Here is a 19,554-nt window from a genome sequence, read left to right on the forward strand (position 1 = left end):
CAAAACAAACTAGAAGGTCATTTCTATAGGTCACATATCTTGCTATTGTTTGGGTCCATTCCCTCTGCATTTTTCCTACATGAATTAAAGGTCCAAAGATCCGTTGCACAGAAGGATTGCAAGGTAGTATAGTGGTTAGCATAAAGCTTTACAACACTAGTGATTGGAGTTCAATTTCTGCCACTATACAGTGGTGCTAGAAAGTTTGTGAACCCTGTCGAATCTTCTCTATTTCTTCTCTATTTAAATAAAAAGCACAAAAAATTATACGCGTTCATTTAATTATTGAGAAAAATGATCCAATGTTACATGTAATTATTGGATAAAGTATGTGAACCTTTGCTTTTAGAAACTGGTGTGACATCCCTCCCCCCTTGTACAGCAATAACTTTAACCAAATGTTTACGGTAGCTGTTGATCAGTACTGCACATCGGCTTGAAGGAATTTTAGGCCATTTTTCCTTGTAAAACTGCTTCAGCTCTGGGAATTTTGGTGGGCTTCCTTGCATGAGCTGCTTGTTTCAGGGCCTTCCACTACATTTTATAGGATTAAGGTCGGTATTTTGACTCAGCCTTTCCAAAACATGAATTCCATTCTGTTGTTGATTTACTCTTGTCTTTCGGATCATTGTCTGTTGCACTATCCAACTTCTATTAGGCTTCAGGTGATGGACTGCTACCTTGGCATTCTCCTATAACAGTGGCTCCCAACCACCCTTCTGCGGACTGGTACTGGGCCAGAAAGCATGTGCTACTGGGCTGTGGTGATTTGGTAAAATGAAACTATATGAGTCAGCTGCACCTTTCCTCATTCCCTGTTACGCACTGTTGAACTTGAACACCAGCAGCCCCACCCCGCCTCCATCGGCTGGTCCACAAGAATATTGTCAATTTTAAACTGGTCCGTGGTGCAAAAAAGGTTGGGGACCCCTGTCCTATGAAGTGTCTTGATACAATTTTGAATTTATTGTTCCCTCGACGATTGCAAGCTGTCCAGGCCCTGAGGCAGCAAAGCAGCCCCAAACCATGATGCTCCTTCCACCATGCTTCTCAGTTGGGATGAGGTTTATGTGTTGGTGCGCAGTGCCCTTTTTCCTCCAAACGTAGCAATGCGCATTTCTGCCAAAAAGTTCAACTTTTGTTTCATCTGTCCACAGAACATTGTAGCAGAGGCGTAGAACATCCAGGTGGTCTTTTGCAAACTTGAGACGTGCAGCAGTGTTTCTTTTTTTTTTTGGAGAACTGTGGTTTCCTCCGTCCATTCTTGTTCATTGATTTTCTTACAGTGGACACATAAACAGAGACTTTAGCAAGGGATGTCTAGAGATTTCTGCAGGTCTTTTGCTGTTACCCTTGGGTTGTTTTTCACCTCCTTCAGCATTGCACGTTGTGCTCTTGGTGTGATCTTTGCAGAACACCCACTCCTAGGGAGAGTAGCAACACTACTGAGTTTCCTCCATTTGTAGATAATTTCTCTTACTGTGGACTGATGAACACTCAGGTCTTTAGAAATGTTCTTGTAGCCTTTTCGAGCTTTATGCATCTCTACAGTTCTTCTAAGGTCCTCTGAAAGTTGTTTTGATTGAGGCATGGTGTACGTAAACAGATCTTTCTTAAGAACAGCAGGCTCTGTCAGTAACCTGACTTTGTGTGTCTTTTTTTTATAGAGCAGGGCTCCTCTACAACCCACACCTCCAATCTCATATCATTGATTGGAACACCTGGCTCCAAATGGTTTTGTAGAAGGCATTATCCCAGAGATTCACATATTTTTTCCAACAAATACATGTAATATTGGATAATTTTTCTCAATAATTAAATGAACAAGTATAATGTTTTTGTGTTATTTATTTAATTGGGTTCTCTTTATCTAGTTTTGGGACTTGTGTGAAGATCTGATCACATTTTAGGTCATATTTATGCAGAAATAGAGAAAATTCTGCAGGGTTCACAAACTTTCTAGTACCACTGTACGTATGGGGTTTCTATGTTCTCCCCGTGACTGTGCAAGTTTCCTCCAGGTGCTCCAATTTCCCTCCGTGTTCCAAAGACTTGCGTGTTAGTAAGTTATGGGCATTCTAAGTTGGCACTGGAAGCGTGACGACGCTTGTGGGCTGCCCCCAGCACTTCCTCGGACTGTATTGGTCATTGATGCAAATGATTCATTTTACTTCTGTTTCAACGTACATATGAAAAACAAAGTTAATCTTTACAAGATGATTTAATTCTGGTTAGTATTAGATTGAACCGCCAGAGACCTGGCACTACCCAATGTTGTTTAAGTTACAGAACTGGAACTACATAGCTGATGTTTGTGTGGAATTACTGTGTATTGAGCCTGCAGATGAAGTTATCATTTGAACTGAACAATCATAGATCTAGAGCTACCATGTTAACCATTGTAAATAGGGCACTTTCAATTGTGTAGTCAGATTCTGAATGTGATTCTGATACTAGTTCAGAAAAGTTGATCACTGTCCATGCTTTTAACCAGAAGGATTATTGTACTTTTTTTTTCCTCCTGCAACTTTAGATGTCAATGTGCGTGTGTGCAGCCTGACTTTGCTTGGGGCTATCCTGTCTGTTCAGGCTCCTCTCCCTGAGGTGCAGCTGCTGTTGCAGCAGCCTAGCTCGTTAGGCCTCTCGAGCAGCGGCTCAGCGACACCCCATCGCCTCAGTGATGCCGAGTCCTGGAGAAAACACCAGCTGGTTGCAAACCGTGAAAGAGAAGAGCAGATTCCGGAAAGCCCACAGCTGGAGCTCTGCTGGCTGACCCAGTTATGCATTTCCATCATTACCATGCCGAAGCAGGAGTCATACTCTGACAGTGACACGGGCTCAGGCGCAGGAAGTAGCTTGTATGAAGCTTCCCCTGTTCGAGTAGAGGCACTACAGGTGAGACCCTAACACTTGATGCATTGTTCAGAGAGCTGCATTTTAGTTTTAATCCTAACCTCTTTCTGTATTAAATCTTTTATTCACTCTTCTATTTTCCCTTGCCATATTCTTTCTGGCTTCCTCAACGTGGTAAGGACAGCCCTGGAAATTTTCCCCTGGAAATGAGCAGTGACCTTATCCAAAGATATGAGATTCTAAGGGGATTACAAAGTAGATGTTGAGATGTTTTTATCAGTGGGGGAGTTTTACACAAGGCAACAAAGCTCTAAGATAGGGGACAATCTATTAAAAGTGAGGTATGCATTAATTTCTTCCCTTAGAGAGTAATGAACTTCTGGAATTCTCTGTCTCCTAAAGTAGTTGATATCTTTAAGGTGATGATAGGTAAATACATTGGATTCTGGTTAATTGGGCCATTGGTTAATCAGGATGGCCACTTATTTGGGACAACTCTTAAAACTAATCGAGAAAATAGTCGGGATACACTTTCAACACACATCAAAGTTGCTGGTGAATGCAGCAGGCCAGGCAGCATGTCTAGGAAGAGGTACAGTCGACGTTTTGGGCCAAGACCCTCCGTCAGGACGCTGACGAAGGGTCTCGGCCTGAAACGTCGACTGTACCACTTCCTAGACATGCTGCCTGGCCTGCTGCGTTCACCAGCAACTTTGATGTGTGTTGCTTGAATTTCCAGCATCTGCAGAATTCCTCGTGTTTAGGGATACACTTTGCTTATTTGGGACCCTATGCTGCTTAATTGGGACAGGAGACTGCTGTCGAATGGTTTCTAACTAGCTTGAGTAGCATACATTGTGACATTCCACTGTGCTTGGATCAAACACTTTTTAAATTGCGTCATTTGCATGGGCCTATATTCAAAAAGTGGAGCTTTTTGTCACTAATAGTTGGCAAGAAGTAAGCAGTAACTCAATTCAGAATTGTCTTGCTCACTGTGGTTCCAAGCATTCAGAAGCTGTTGGAGTTGATTGTTGAGGATGTGGTTTCGGGTTACTTGGAGGCGCGTGATAAAATAGGCTAAAGTCAGCATGAACAAGAGAAAATCTGCAGATGCTGAAAATCTGAGCAACTCACACAAAATGCTGGAGGAACTCTGCAGGCCAGGCAGAATCTATGGAAAAGAGTACAGTGGACGTTTCGAGCTGAGACCCTTCAGCATTTGTGTGTGAAGCTAACGTCAACATTGTTTCTTTTAAGGGAAAATCTTGCCTAACAAATCTGTTGGAATTTTTGAAGAAACAACAAGCAAGATAGACAAAGGCGAATCTTAATATGTTAAGAGCCCATGGTATTACAGGAAAGGTGCTAACATGGATATAACATTGGCTGATTGGCAGGGAGCAAGGAGTGGGAATACAGGGAACCTTTTCTGGCTGGCTGCTGATGACTAGTGGTGTTCCACAGGGGGTTATGTTGGGACCACTTCTTTCTATGTTATAGGTTATTGATTTGGATGATAGAATTGATGGCTTTGCGGCCACATTTATGGATGATATGAAAATAGGTGGATAGGCAACACACATAAAAGTTGCTGGTGAACGCAGCAGGCCAGGCAGCATCTCTAGGAAGAGGTACAGTCGACGTTTCAGGCCGAGATCCTTCATCGGGACTAACTGAAAGAAGAGCTAGTAAGAGATTTGAGAGGGGGAGGGGGAGATCCGAAATGATAGGATAAGACAGGAGGGAGAGGGATGGAGCCAAGAGCTGGACAGTTGATTGGCAAAAGGATAGGCAGATAGTTCTGAGGAAGCAGAGAGGCTACAGAAGGACTTAGACAGATTGGGGGAATGGGAAAAGAAGTGGCAGATGGAATACAGTGTTGGGAAGCATATGGTCATGCACTTCGGGAGAAATAAAAGCATAGACTGCTTTCTAAATGGAGTGAAAATTTAAAAAATCTGAGGTGCAAAAGAATTTGTGAGTCCTCATGCAGGATTTCATAAAGATTAATTTGCAGTTTGAGTTAGTGGTGAGGAAAGTTGAGTGGACGTGGAGAGGATGTCTCTTATGGTGGGGGAGTTTAGGACCAAAGGATACAGCCTCAGGTCAGAGGGATGTCCATTTAGAATGGAGATGAAGAGGAATTTCTCCAACCGAAGAGTGGTGAATCTATGGAATTTGTTGCCACAGGTGACTTTGGAGGCTAAGTCATTGGGTTTATTTATGACAGAGTTGATAGGTTATTGATTAGTCAGGGCATTAATCGATACGGGGAGAAGGCAGGAGACTGGGGCTGAGAGGGAAATGGATCAGCCATGATGAAATAGCAGAGTAGACTCGATGGGCCAAATGGTCTAATTCTGCTCCTTTTTCTTATGGTCTTATGTCAGAAATGGCCAGGGGTGTAAATGGAACTATTTCACTACTTCAACAAGTTAGGAACTGCGAAGATTTTGAAGGTATTGACTATCATTTTGAATGTTACTATGAAAATGAAGATTTGGAGGATGTAATTGTCTAAGGCATTGTATGAAGGCAGTCCAATATCTGCACTAGGTGTCTCTGCTGATTTTATTTATTTGGTGTTTGTCTTATCTTATTCGATGATGACAAGGAACCTATGCTGGAGAGTTTTTAAAGTGGAAAAGCTGTTGCATTAGGGCAGTTTCACTCTCTCGATCTCTGAAGTCCAGTTCCAGTGGTACAAGTAGTTGTCACAACTGGGGTCTTCATTGGTTGCAGTGGATAACCATGACTTCTTCTGTGCCACATGACGCCCGTTGCCCTTCACAGAGTATTGCTGAACCACTTTCTTGGCCATCGGATTTCACCGTACATCTCATCCGGGAGCTGACTTTGCATGCTAGGCCAGGCATACCCCTGTCTCACTGGGATATGAGGCCCGCCGGTTACCCTCGCATGATTTAGCCCCTCTATCAAAGCAGTATACTGGGGTGTGACCACTGTTACATGCAAACAGCTACTTGGATTCCCAGGTGAGACCCAAGTGTAGATGAGGACCAAAGGTGAATGAGCTGCCCCTTCACTGGACATCCCATACACCCCTTTATTCAACTACAGTCAATCATAAAAAAACATGGCAGTGTATGAATTCCTCCATTGATAACTATTAGGAACTAATACACAATTTTTGGTACTGTATGGTATTGGTAGTGTTTTAATTTGTTCTGGAATTCATTTAAGTACACAGTTTGTTACTCAGTTAAATAGTAGTTTATCATTTTTATACATTTTTAACTATTTCCATGAAACTTCAGCTAATTTGACCAAAATGTATTGATCCCAATATGTCCTAAATAACTGGAATCCACTGTATTTGAAAGATATAGGGACTGCGGGTGAGGGGCAACTGGCATAGAAGAGGATGTGAGGCCAGCGTAGATCAGCCCTGATTATATTGAATGTGGGACAGGTTTGACGATCTGTTCCTACTTTCTCGTGTTTTAAGTCCTCGCTGGTGTAGTTTCCCATATTTGACTTCTCAAAAGATTTCATGTTGCCTTATTTAACCAGAGTCCTGAGATGGCTCTGTAACACTCTCACAGGATTTTTTGAACTTTTTTACACTGAGAATGAGGATCTTAGCAGTGTTGCTGTGACGAAGGTGCCAATGATGAGCTTGTGGCTGACATTTTCCAGTTATAATTTATTGGTCTTTGTCCTATTGGACAGTGGCATGCAGTACACAGCAAGTGTTGTTTGTTATTCACAGGGTATGGTCATGGGGTGTGAATTGTATTACCTTCCCAACTTGTGATTTCTTTTTATTTAACTTAGATTTAAAAAAGAAGTATACTTTATGGTATTGAATGAAGGTGCTTTATTAGTTTGGTGCATACTTGAAAATATACCCACAGTGGCCACTTTATTAGGTACAGGTGTGGAACTCGGTGTGATCTTCTGCTGCTGTAGCCCATCCACTTCAAGTTTCAATGTGTTGTGCGTTCTGAGATGCTCTTCTGCACACCGCTGATGGTTACTTGAGTTACCTAGCTTTCCTGTCAGCTGAGCCAGTCTGGCCATTCTCTGATTTTTCTCATTAACAAGGTATTTTTGCCATAGAGCTTTTGCACTGTGAACTCTCGAGACTGTCATGTGTGAAAACCCCAGGAGATCAGCAGTTTCTCAGATACTCAAACCACCCCGTCTGGCACCAACAGCTATTCCATAACAAAGTCATTTAGATCACATTTCTTCCCCGAATGACTCTTGACTATGTCTGCATGCTTTTATGCATTGAGTTGCTGCCACATGATTGGCTGATCAGATGCTTGCGTTAACAAGCCTGTGTACAGATGTACCTAATAAAGTGGCTACTGAGTGTATTTCTGTCATATACATTACTTTTAAAGATGCATCTTTTGACATTTGGTCTTATAGCTAAAGAGGAAAAGAAATAATTCAGAACCTTTACAGAACAGAAGTGACAAGTGGGTAACAGTCTTTGTTGATTCTGCAATGTCACTCAATCTGCCTGAGATCTCATTAGATGAAAATATGAAAAGGATATGTTTTGTTGGCTTGCAGGTATTGGCTCTGCTTGTCAAAGGATATTTCAGAATGGCCCAGGCGAGCTTGATGGAGCTAGGAGAAGTTGCTTGCAAAAGCATGGAAGAACAAGATCCATCTATTCAATTGCATGGTGCTCGGGTAAGGTCACTAAGGCTAATTTTACCTTTGAAATATTTTATTATTTGACTATCTTTTGATGCGGTGATAAGGCTAGTGAATCGAATGCATAGAATTTTTGAGCAAATCTCTGCAATTTTTGCTGTAACTCAAAACAACTAAAAAAGAAGAATGTTTGCAAGATCACCCTTTGCTTTTCACTGAGTTTTCACAGGGAAAACCCCATGTGAACTTAGCACCAATTTCTTATTGATACCAGGCATTAGAATCGTGTATTGATGGACCAGCTGTCTCGCACCCTTTTGTTTTTCAAACACCAGACATCTTAGTTCTGCCTGTAGAGGTGCTGTTCATTTTGTATGCAGTTCGTTTTGTACAGACATCATTTCTTATTCATAGGTTTTTTTTACATTATTTCCTGCGCGGGTTAATTTGGATTTCAACTTGGAGCAAACACAGTCGAATCACATTCATCTTCATCCACTCTTTAATTGCTCTTAAAACAGCAATATCCGTGAGTTAATACTGGTGAACATTTAGTAGATATACTTTGAAGGAAGTATTATGTTTATCGTTCATCGCTATCCTGCTGTCATTGTGCCATGATTTCACTCTAGTCTACGGCATAGCTATAGAATGTTGCATATGTGTATTCTCTTGTTTAATGCTGATTGTGAAAATAGTTGATAGTATTGGTATATTCAGGTGTGTGACGATTCTGTATTGAATCTAATATGTGTTTTTACTTAACTTTCTGCAGTTTTCTCTTTTAAAAACCCTGAAGAAAGTTTCCATCTTGGGTGATTTTTGGGAAGTTGTTTAGCTCCCTGCCTAGCTTTGTACACAATACGATGGGAGGGCAGTAGAATCTTTTAATGAGAGTGTCATATTTGCTGAAGACCTTTAGGAATGCTCTTGCTCACTTGGAAATTATTGAGTGAGCTAAACACTCATTGCATGTTCAAGTTTAATTGTCATTCACCCATCCACATGTATGTAACTAAACGAAACAGCATTCCTGCGGGCGCGGTACAGTTATGATAGCACATACAGTCACAAAAAATAATATTAGCACAAGTCCCTGAGTGGTATGGTCTGAAGATTGATGATGCACGGAATTCTGCCCTGGAGCCATGTTTCTACAAGAACAAGCACGCAGCAGTCCCTCATCTCGTGCTGTTTCAGCCGCAGAAGAAGGCAAATCAACTAGTCTCGCGCTGGGTCAGCCATAGGCAATCCAGCCTGTCTTCCAGGGAGCGAACACTGGAGAGCAGCAGCGATGTGGCGGTGGGGGGGGGGGGGGAAGGCAGCCCCCAACCTAGCCTGGATTCCAGTGCTCCTGTTGCTTACAGACCCTTACAGAGAACAGACTACTTTCATCCCATATTCCTTTCACTCCATATCAGCTACTTCTCTGTGCTGAGACACACTGGTGTAATCTTGCAGTAATGTGGGATAATACAGACTAGGAGGAGTTTGTTGTAGATAGAATCATTTGCAGATGGATGGTATGACCATTTAGATTCTTAGTTCTTTTCCATCACCCAGTGAGATTGTGGCTCAAACATCAACAGGCTGAAACTTGACCTTGCGGTAGGACCTGACTAAAATTGGACTGGCAGAGAGATCCAAAGTCAGCTGCTGGTCATGAGTTGAACAAGAATTGAGATTTAATGTGCTGAATGAGGAGAGAGGAAATCGACCCAGAAGAGTTTACTTCTGATTACCATGCAAAAGCTACGCTGTGATCATTGTGGTGAGTGCTCTGATGAGGTTGGCATTAGAGTCATCCCTCTCAAATTTTGCCTACACTCTCTGTTGATGTTCACTGCCCATTGAAATTGTACCCCACTATGAGAATCAATATTCTTGGACTGCCAAGAAAATCAACAGGCCAGATTTAAAGGACATAATGCATCAGTTCTTCAATGTTAGACATCATTAGTTTCTCTCTGATCCTGTCTTTCTCAGGACATGCATTTTAAGAAGAGCTTCAAAGAATCATTACGCTGATTGCTTTTATAGTTTTTGAAGAATATCTTGTATCATTTCAGCTGGTGGAGGAGATCGGTTCAGGGGTTGTCCAGCAACATAAACCAGACTCGCCCACACCCCATGATCAGAGAGTACCAGTCACCCAGGTACGTTGTTATTTATCTCTCAGTTGTCTGTTACTGTCAGGTACAAGTTAGCTCATGTCATGATTAATATAATTTACCCTTCCTCAAATGTTGTTGCCACAAGGCACGATTTCACCTCAATAATTTGCTATTTAATAGAGATGTTAACTGTTCAGAAATCTGAATGCTTCTTTCCTAATATTACATCTTCTAGCATCCACCCCAATGGGACTCACTTCTCTCCCAGACTCGCTTCTCTCCCAGGGGGTCTATGAAACTCCAAGCCTCCTGTACAGCAAATGCTACGGTGAATCTGTAGACTTCCCTTCCTTGCGGGCTCTATTTAGTCACCCATGTTAAGATAATTTCTCTTATTGCAGGTCGTGACCTTTTGGTCCAGGATGTTGAGTGGTCCTTTGCCAAGGGCATTACAAAATGATGAGCATTCCACACTTCAGACCAGCACCTGTGATGCAATTTCCTCAATTTTACCAGAAGCTTTTAGCAGTCTGCCTGTAAGAATGGTTAATAAACCTTGCCGTATTTTGGCATTCTTTTATTCTGTGGTAAAGTTTTGCTGTGCTTCCTTCTTAACATTCTGTTTGTTTTATTTTAATGTGTTGACAGATTCTTCAAAATGTTATTTGGTTTCATGATGATTGTTAAATAGATTAACACACTTGCTATTGTACACCAGAAACAACTCCACAAAGAAAAAGAAACGAATGAACTGTTTTCTTTTGATGTTGTTGCTTGAGGGAAGGATGTTAGCCATTAAGTCACTATCCTGTCTGCAATGTAGGAGAGAGAGACTTGTAGGGTAAAGGAAAAGGAGGGATTATGATTACATCCTTAGATAACCCCAAGATCAGCAAATTCCATACAAGGAAAACAACAAGGCCACTTTGGCAGTAAACCGAAGTGAATACATAGTATTGCACTTACAGTACCTTTACAGCAAATTTCATGGATTTAGCAATTTTATTCCTGTCTGTTTTGCTGTCCAAATTTGCAATGCAGTGTTAGAAACAGTGAAGCTGGTCAATATACCTGTGGACTAATAAGAGGAAATATGGAATGTGTATTCCTGGTTGTTCTTTAGTGACTTTTACAGGGAAGTGCAGGTTTCCTTCACTTCTTTGCCTTTCGTTGAGATACCCTGCTGTAGGATGACCATTTAACAAGGAGTTCAGTAGCTACTCTACCAAAGCATAGGACATGCTAGTGAGGTTTGGAAAGGTTGAGACTGAGTTGACAAGGGAAGGGGGTCAAAGAGGAGGTTTTCTTTTCCTTAGCAGGTGGATACATTTTCAGCAATGGATGGAATTTATCCCAGGCTGCTACAAGAGGCAAGGGAAGAGATTGCTGGAATCTCTTAAATCTTCGCTAAATGTGGATGCGATACCATATCACTGGAGGAAAACAGACTTGGCCTCCCTTTTCAGGAAAGGCAGCAGAAAAAAAGCCCAGCAGCAGTCTCAAGAGCACACCACCAGGTTCAGGAATAGTTTTAATTCTCAACCATCAGGCTTTTGAACCCAACACTGAACTGTTCCCACAGCCTATGAACTCACTTTCAAGGACTTGTCATCTCAGGTTCTCAAATTTATTGCTTATTTATTTATTATTTTTAATTAGTATTTCTTTTTTCCTTTTTGTATTTGCACAGTCAGTTGTCTTTAGCACATAGGTTGTCTGTCCTATTGGGGGCAGTGTTACTATTATGTTTCTTGTATTTACTGTGAATACGCGCAAGAAAATAGATCTCCAGTTTTAGTTGGCGACATATATTCTTAGTTAATAAATATACTTCGAACTTTGAAAATTCACCAGGATGTTTCCTGGGATGGAACAGTTCAGTTATGAGCAGAGACTGGAGAGGGTAGATCAGACCTCTCTGGAGCAGAGAAGGTTAGGACTGGACATCATTCAGGTAATTAAAATTATAAGGGTGTAGATGGGGTAGATTGCAGGAAACCTTTCCCCAAGTCAGAGGTAGATAAAGGTAGAGGGCACAGGTCTAAGATAAGGGGGAAGAGATTTAAATCGAATGCAAGGTAGATGTTCTTCACCCAGAGAGTGGCAGGTACCTGAAATGTGCTGCTTGATAGAGTGGTTGAAATGGACTCACTGACAGCGTATAAGAAGTGTTTGAATGAGCACTTGAATTGCTTAGGTGTAGAAGGCTGTGGACCAGCTACTGGGGGAAGAGTTAATAAGGTAGGGTGCCTACTTGTTGGTATACTATGACTCTGTGATTCATGGTCCAGTATCTTCAAGGGAAAAATGTTATAAAGTTGAAACGTGAGAAAATTAATCCTGGTGATTACTGATTGTTGTTGGACTTCCAAACCAGCAGGTCTACATAATGGAGCATATTGCTAAACTCCAAGTTTCAACTTTTTCTCTAATTAAATTGCTTTGTTAGAATGAAAAGCAGATCTTATGCATCACTCTGCTGCTTGGACTGAATCACAGTGAACATCCCTTGGTCAAGGCAGCTGCTGTGCGAGCATTGGGTGTTTACATCCTCTTCCCCTCGCTCCGACAGGTCAGTGAATCACCTCTGTTGTACAGCTAATCCTGTAGAATTGAGAATGTTCATTAATTGTTGAGTGTTCCTCTTTCTACAGCATGTTGCAGGGTGGTACGCTGGGTGATTAAGAGCACTGATTGCTGTAGAAACAAGTATATTTCCTGATAGTTGCTATTTCATGTGAATCCATGAGACATGAGAAGTAACGCTGTAGATGTTGTAAATAAAGGTAATTTATTGACTAATTAACATATTTATTTTGAGATACAGTGTGGAACAGGCCCTACAGGCCCACTGAGCCACATGCCCCAGCAACCCACTGATTTAACCGTAGCCTAATCACAGGACAATTTACAATGACCATTTAACTTACCAACTGGTACATCTTACAACTGGTGGGAGGGAGCCAGAGCACCCAGAGGAAGCCCTTGTACACATGGGAAGAACATACTAACATTCTTACAGAGGATGTTGGAGTTATATAGCGTCATGCTAACTGCTATGCTAGTGTAACACCCAATTCATCCTAATAGTAGCCTAGTTCATCCTAACAGTACCCTTTCCTACTGGGAAAGGGGAAGGGAAACGCCCAGAATCTGGGTCAGAGACTGAAAATGAAAAAATTACAGTGCACATCGTTAAAAGAAGAGGTGTAGGAATGTGATAAGAATTCTGCATAAAATAACTGCTAGTCTGAGGATAACTGAGGATAATCAGCTCTAAATATTGCATAATGATGTGTTTCAATGCATATTCCTTGTGGCACATTTCTCTTTGACGTTTCTGTGAATTTTTATACAGTGAGTAATAAACTGTGTTGCTGTATGATACATACGCTACTACGCTTTAGAATAGATATAATAAAGACCAAAAACTCACCCTGTGAAAATACAAATACCATTTCCTATCTTTCTTGTTTCTAATGCATTGTTAATAACACAACCCATGTCATAATGGATGTGAGTTAATGGAGCAAAAAGGATTCTAGTTATACTCTATTGTTTGCAGCTTAAGTTGTCACAAAACCCTTCACATCTAATGTAATTTAATCTTCTTGTACTGTAGTAAATGTGGCAGTGAATTTGCACACAGCATGATCCTGCAAGCAGCACTCTGGAACAGGGGTGTTCTGTTCAATGCCATTGAAAGCTAAAAGGTCATCACTGTGTTTTGAAAGTAGAGCAGAATATCTGGAGCTTCCCTATGCTGCACCATGCTAATGCTGACAAGGCACCTTTGGACTGAATAGAATTCCCTTTGGCTGGGTAACGTCTTCATGGCTCAGCTGGCCTCAAGACCTCTGTTCCTCTGCATTGAGATGTGGATATCAGAGCTGAGATGAAGGTCTGCCGACACATCAAGCTTCTCATTCCACCTATCCACGTAGCACTGATGGACTGAGCTGAAGGTCTGATTGTACTTAGCATCGGCCCTTTTACATTATACCAAGGTTTCTAAATCTTGAGACGTTAGTCACCACCTATGCTCTGCTCTACTTTACGGAATATCTGGATTAAAAACTCCAGATCCTTAAGCTGATTTATTCCTAGAGTCATAAATGTTAAACAGAGCTATTGGAAAATTGTGGGGATAAATGCAACTGATTGGACACAATATGACCCATCAGCTGTGGATTGACTTTCATTCTTTAAGTTCAGTTCATTAAAGGTGTAAGTGAAAGAAACTAATACCTTATTTTCATTATCAAAACTAAATTTTAACTTTCTCCATGAAACAGGACGTGATGTTTGTTGCTGACACTGCAAATGCCATTTTGACATCCTTGGATGACAAGTCCTTAAATGTTCGTACTAAGGCAGCGTGGTCGCTGGCTAATCTCACTGACACCTTGATCGCCAACATGTATGTATCCATTGTTTCCCCTACATGCATTCCTTCAATGTACAAAGCTTGCGTGAATTAATGATAGATGGAAATTGAGCCCTGCCAGAATGCGGTTTGCTGTCATTGTGCGAGGCTGGCAATTGTTACCATGCTACTGAAGTGGGTGTGCACCAGCAATGCCCTGTATTGTGAGTTTGCTGAGCAATGCATGAAGGTGGAAGCTAGGTCACGTGCTCAAGAAGGGAAGTTGAATGGAAGACGTATCACAAATTCAGACTGCCAACATGTTTAGTTTTTAACTGCCTCAACCGTTCAGTGGCAATTAATGATAGTCAGTAAGTGTGAAGTTTAATGAATGAATAAATAAAAATAATTGCTCTGGAATGTCCGCTGTTCACCAGCCAAGAACGTTAGATGTTCTACACTCATACCAGCAGGTGAACAGTGGAGGGTCCATTGTGACTATTTTTATATATTTATTCATGGCATAAATTACATGTCACACTGCCATTTATTGTCAATAATGAGCACTGATTTCAAATGAGAATGGAGAACCGGAGATGGGAGGGCAACATCTTTTAATTTTAATAACAGGCCCTGGGAGGTCTAGATAGAGTGGTTGTGAAGAGTCTGTGATCCAGCTGAGGAAGAATTTCTTTAGCCAGATATGCAGAATTCATTGCTACAAGATGGCTTTTGAGGCAAAGTTATTGGATATATTTAAAGTAGAGGTTGGTAGGTTCTTTATTAATAAGGGCTTCAAAGGTTATGGGTGAGGAGAGGAGAATGGGGTTGAGAGGGATAATAAATCAGCCATTATCGAATAACGGAGCAGATTCAATGGGCGGAAGGCCTAATTCTGCCCTGATGTCTTACGGTCTAGTGGCCTGTCATTACCTTGCTTGTGGATTTTCTCAAGTCCTCAAAATTACATTTAGTTAAGTCCGAAGCGCAAAGATTGAAACCCGATAAGTGTAGATGGGCGTTTGTTTGTCAGTGGGCCAAAGGGCCTGTTTCTGTGCTGTATTCTATGATTCTGCCAATGATATACAAACGTTTGTATAATGAAGATGTTTGCTTGCCTAAAGAAAAATTAAAGTACAAATGGAAAACCAAGTAGTTCATGGGTCATATAGCTTCCATAAGACTTTATCTTGTGAATGTTTTTCTGGGTAATGTCCCCAGGTTTATTTCCTTATGTCATTTTGTTCTTTCTCAGGGAGTCCATGGGTCTAGATTTTCAAGAGGAACTCTCAGATGTTCTGCTTCTTAAGATGTTGAAATCGGCAACTCATGCATCCCATGATAAAGACAAGGTTCACAGTAACATTTTATTCCAGTGGTGTTTGCTTTTTGTCTGTCTGTGTGACTCTCTCAGTAATAATCTTGTGTATGGTATGCATTTACTGTAATTTTCACTTCGCATTTTGCAGTCTTAAAAGCATCTCTGTTATTATGAAATTGTACAGCCACCAGCTGATAATGATCAATGCCACGGGCAATCTGCCAGTGGTCTATTAACATTGATTTATCAGTGTACTCAGAGATTAAACAATTGATGTCATTCTTATTGTTACTGATGCAAAATAATCTGAAACTGTTATATAATTTCCCATTTTAGCTCCAAATCGTGGAGCATGTTACATATTTACTAGATATCCTGGCTAATCTGTCTGAACAGATAGATCATTACAGAGTGCATCCTTAAAGGGATTTAGTGCCTTTTCAGAAACAAGATTTATCATAGTAAGTGAAAATTGAAAATCTGCAAACACTGGAAATTGGAAATGAAACAGAAAATACTGGAAGCATTCAGCAGGTCAGGCAGCATCAATTATCAAAGTATTAAAGCATGAGTTAAAAAAAAATCCATTGTAATAAAATCAAAATAGAGTCATAGTGTTATACAGCATGAAAACAGGCCCTTCTACCCATTTTGTCCATGTTAACCAAGATGTCGATCTGAGCTGGTCCCTTTTGTCTGCGATTGTCCACTATGTGGACAATCTCACCTGGTCCCCAAACATCATCTCTTGGTCAAGAAAGCACAGCAGTGTGTCTAGTTTCTGAGGACATTGAGGTCACCCTCACCCACCCCCAGCATTTTAACCCATTTTTACAAGAGCATGATTGAGAGTGTCATGCCTAGCTGCATCATTGATTCTGGAATTGCAAGGTATCTGACCGCGGATTGTGAGGACTGCTGAAAAGATCATTGGGGTCTCTCTTCCACCCATTAGAGATATTTCTCAGGACCACTGCTTACGCAGGGACCTTAGTGTTGACAATGATCCCTCCCATCAGTCCAGCAACCTCTTTGACACCCTACCATCAGGCAGGTAGTTCCATAGCATTAGGACAAGAACTGTTAGGGTGGGAAACAACTTCTTTCCCGAGGCCGTAAAACTACTGAACTCTCTGTCACCACCCAGGTCTCATCACATGAACTGCCAGGAGCGTTATACTGTTTACTTTTTAATGTGTATCATATATGCACCTTATTATTTGTTAATTTATGGTAATATTAATTTATGTATTATATGTGTGAGCTATATGCAGTCTTTTGCACCTTGGTCTGGAGGAACGTTATACACGGCAGTATACATGTGTACAATTGAATGACAGTAAACTGAACTTGAAGCTTTCTATCCATGTATTTTCTCTATGAATCATTTTGCTCAGGTTCTCCCTTCTTTAAGCATAAGCACAAGACTGGAAGTACTGTATTGCTCCATGCCTGGTTTTGATTTGATTTGGTAATGCTGGTTGTCTTAGAACTATACTACACAGAAAATAGGCCCTTCAGCCCATCTCATCTATGCTGACAAGCTCACCTAACTGACCTAGTCCCATTTGCCTGTGTTTGTCCCATATCCTTTTAAACCTTTCCCAACATGTACCTGTTCAAATGACTTTAAAATGTTGAAATTGTGGTACTTGAGTACCATAATTTACTCTAGCAGATTGTTCCTTCCGAATTTTTCTTATCCTCATAGCCCTGCTATATATTCATATTTTATGAAAACTGAAACTATTTATGGAAAGATGAAATAAATCTAAAGTTGATTCCCAGATAAAGAGTTTCAGCCCAAAATGTCTGCTTATCCCTCTCCATAGATGCTGCCTAACCTACTGAGTTCCTCCAACATTTTGTGTGTGTTACTCTGGATTTCCAGCACCCACAGAATCTCTTGTATTCAGATTATTACTGAAGTGCAATGTATGTGAAATGACATTGAGAATTTTGAAATGTTTAAAGAAAAATCGGATCTTCCTTCATACTGAACATCATTCTGTTTTTATGATCAGGTAAAGAGCAATGCAGTGAGGGCTCTGGGAAACCTGCTGCACTTCCTGCAACCCCACCACATTTCCAAGGCCCAGTTCAAGCCAGGCATCGAAGAATCAATTCAAGCCTTAATCCGCACTGTTCAGAGTGAGGCAACCATGAAGGTGCGATGGAATGCATGCTATGCACTGGGAAATATGTTCAAAAACCCAGCTATTCCACTCGGTATGTATTTCATTTGCTGACCTTTGGAGCTCTCCACCTCTTCTAAAACTTTATAGTTGTGAAGTGTTTGATGTGATTTTCAGTGGGCTTCCCTGTCAGTCTTTGGTTTGCTACTTGCAGGAAGAGTAAATGTCAATGGTGCCCTGTGGAGCAAATGGTACTGTCGCATAATAAATAGCTTCATATAGCACAGAATGAAGCTATTCAGCCCATTGTGAGTGTGCAAACTATTTTGAAAAAGAGATGTGACTAGTCTCATTTATGAATAAATTGTACATTTTTTAACCTTATAAGAATTTACACAAGTTTTCTTTTTATAAATTTATAATTGTCTGCTTGCACCATCCTGTCAGAAATTGCATCCAGCCTCATAACAATTGACTGGGAATCCAAGTGATCTTTTCCATATAGTGGTCTTGAATTCACAGTATGAAGAGAGGCACCTGTGTATGTGTTTTCTGTTTGCAGTGCCAGAAAGGCTTGAGTGTTTTAATACCTTCTACATCCCTTATATGACATCCTGAATTGCTTTATAGCCAATGAAGTACTTTTGAAGGCTGGGCTAGTTAATTGTAGACAATGCAGGAGCCAATTTTCGCATTGAACCTCTCACAAATGGCAGTGCAATGTTGATCAGTTAATCTGTTTCAATTACATTGATTGAGAGATAAATATTGGCCAGAACATCTTTAACAAACCCCCTGCTTTTCTTCAAAATTATGCTACAGGATCTTTTGCATCAAAGGTGTTGCATAACAGTCACTTGATTTTGATTCACTTGAATGAATTTGGTTGTTTGGAGAGGTTTGAAAGATGTTTGGAGTGTATTGCATTGACCTGCTCCATCTAGTGGTGTTCTTAAAAAATCTTTTCCTTCTAAAGTACATTTATTTATAAATATAATGTAGGCTTTGGCCCGTGGCAAGACAAGCTGTGGTTATTGGATCTTTCAATGGGATTCCAGCTGAAACTCACCTACTACAGTATATTGCTCATAGAATTCTCCTTCCCCGTCTCTTCAGCTAAAATAGCCAGTGGAATATGAATAAGGAGCAGGGCTATCTTAGTATCAAAGGTTGCTTAATAAAAATCTAAGGCTTTTAGATGGTTTGCTGGACCTTTGCTTTATGTTCCTCCGCTTAGTGCTGTTTATTTCAGGTAGGTGACCGGAACCAGGAATCCCTTGAATATGGAGAAATGGATATATACTCTGTGGCTAGTTTATTATTTACCTCCTTTACCTAATACAGTGGCCACTGCATGTATGTTCATGGTTTTCTGCTGCTGTAGCCCATCCACTTCGAGGTTCGACCTGTTGTGCATTCAGAGTTGCTCTTCTGCACTCACTTTTGTAATGCGTGATTATTTGAGCTACTGTCTCCTTCCTGTCAGCTTGAACCAGTCTGGACATTCTTGGACCCACCTGGCTTCACCCATCAGCTTCCAACTAGCCTCTTTCCCCTCCCTCCACCTTTTTTATTCTGGCATCTTCCCCCTTCCTTCTCAGTCATGAAAAAGGGTTTTGGCTGGAAACATCGACTATTTCCATAGATGCTGTTTTATCTGCCTCTGACCTCTTTCATAAACAAGGCATTATTGCCCACAGAATTGCTCCTGACTGGATGTTCTTCTTCAGTATTTTCTGTAAACTCTTAAGATTTTGTGTGTGAAAATCCCAAGAAATCAGTAGTTTCTGAGATACTCAAATCACCCCATCTGGCACCAACAGTCAAAATCACTTCAATCACATTTCTTCCCATTCTGATGTTTGGTCTGAACAGCAACTGAACCTTTTGATCATGTCTGCATGTTTTTAGCCTTGAGTTGCTGCCACATGATAGGCTGATTAGATATTTGCATTAACAAGCGTGTACCTAATAAAATGGCCACTGAGTGTATAATCACTTTTGCTGCAGCTTTGTTTAGCATGTTTCTTCGTATAGCTCTTCAGTTAAAAATACATTAGGCCTGGTTTTCAGTGTCACTTGAGATTGTGATTAATGCTTGAAATGAAGTATAATGTGATGGAATAC

The 19,554-nt window shown here is 40.9% G+C and overlaps 1 protein-coding gene across 1 annotated transcript in view; it reads left to right on the plus strand.

Annotated features, from left to right (window-relative positions):
- heatr6 (HEAT repeat containing 6) overlaps positions 1-19,554 on the plus strand; it is a 74,330-nt gene that overhangs the window by 47,718 nt on the left and 7,058 nt on the right. Inside the window, exons 12-19 of the mRNA XM_072242993.1 lie at positions 2,534-2,895; positions 7,405-7,527; positions 9,561-9,647; positions 10,007-10,141; positions 12,055-12,177; positions 13,901-14,025; positions 15,227-15,323; positions 17,317-17,521. Of these exons, the coding sequence (XP_072099094.1) occupies positions 2,534-2,895; positions 7,405-7,527; positions 9,561-9,647; positions 10,007-10,141; positions 12,055-12,177; positions 13,901-14,025; positions 15,227-15,323; positions 17,317-17,521 (1,257 nt within the window). The remainder of the gene's footprint in view (positions 1-2,533; positions 2,896-7,404; positions 7,528-9,560; positions 9,648-10,006; positions 10,142-12,054; positions 12,178-13,900; positions 14,026-15,226; positions 15,324-17,316; positions 17,522-19,554) is intronic.

The sequence above is a fragment of the Mobula birostris genome, chromosome 25 (genome assembly GCF_030028105.1).
Source record: "Mobula birostris isolate sMobBir1 chromosome 25, sMobBir1.hap1, whole genome shotgun sequence".
Taxonomy (NCBI): domain Eukaryota; kingdom Metazoa; phylum Chordata; class Chondrichthyes; order Myliobatiformes; family Myliobatidae; genus Mobula; species Mobula birostris.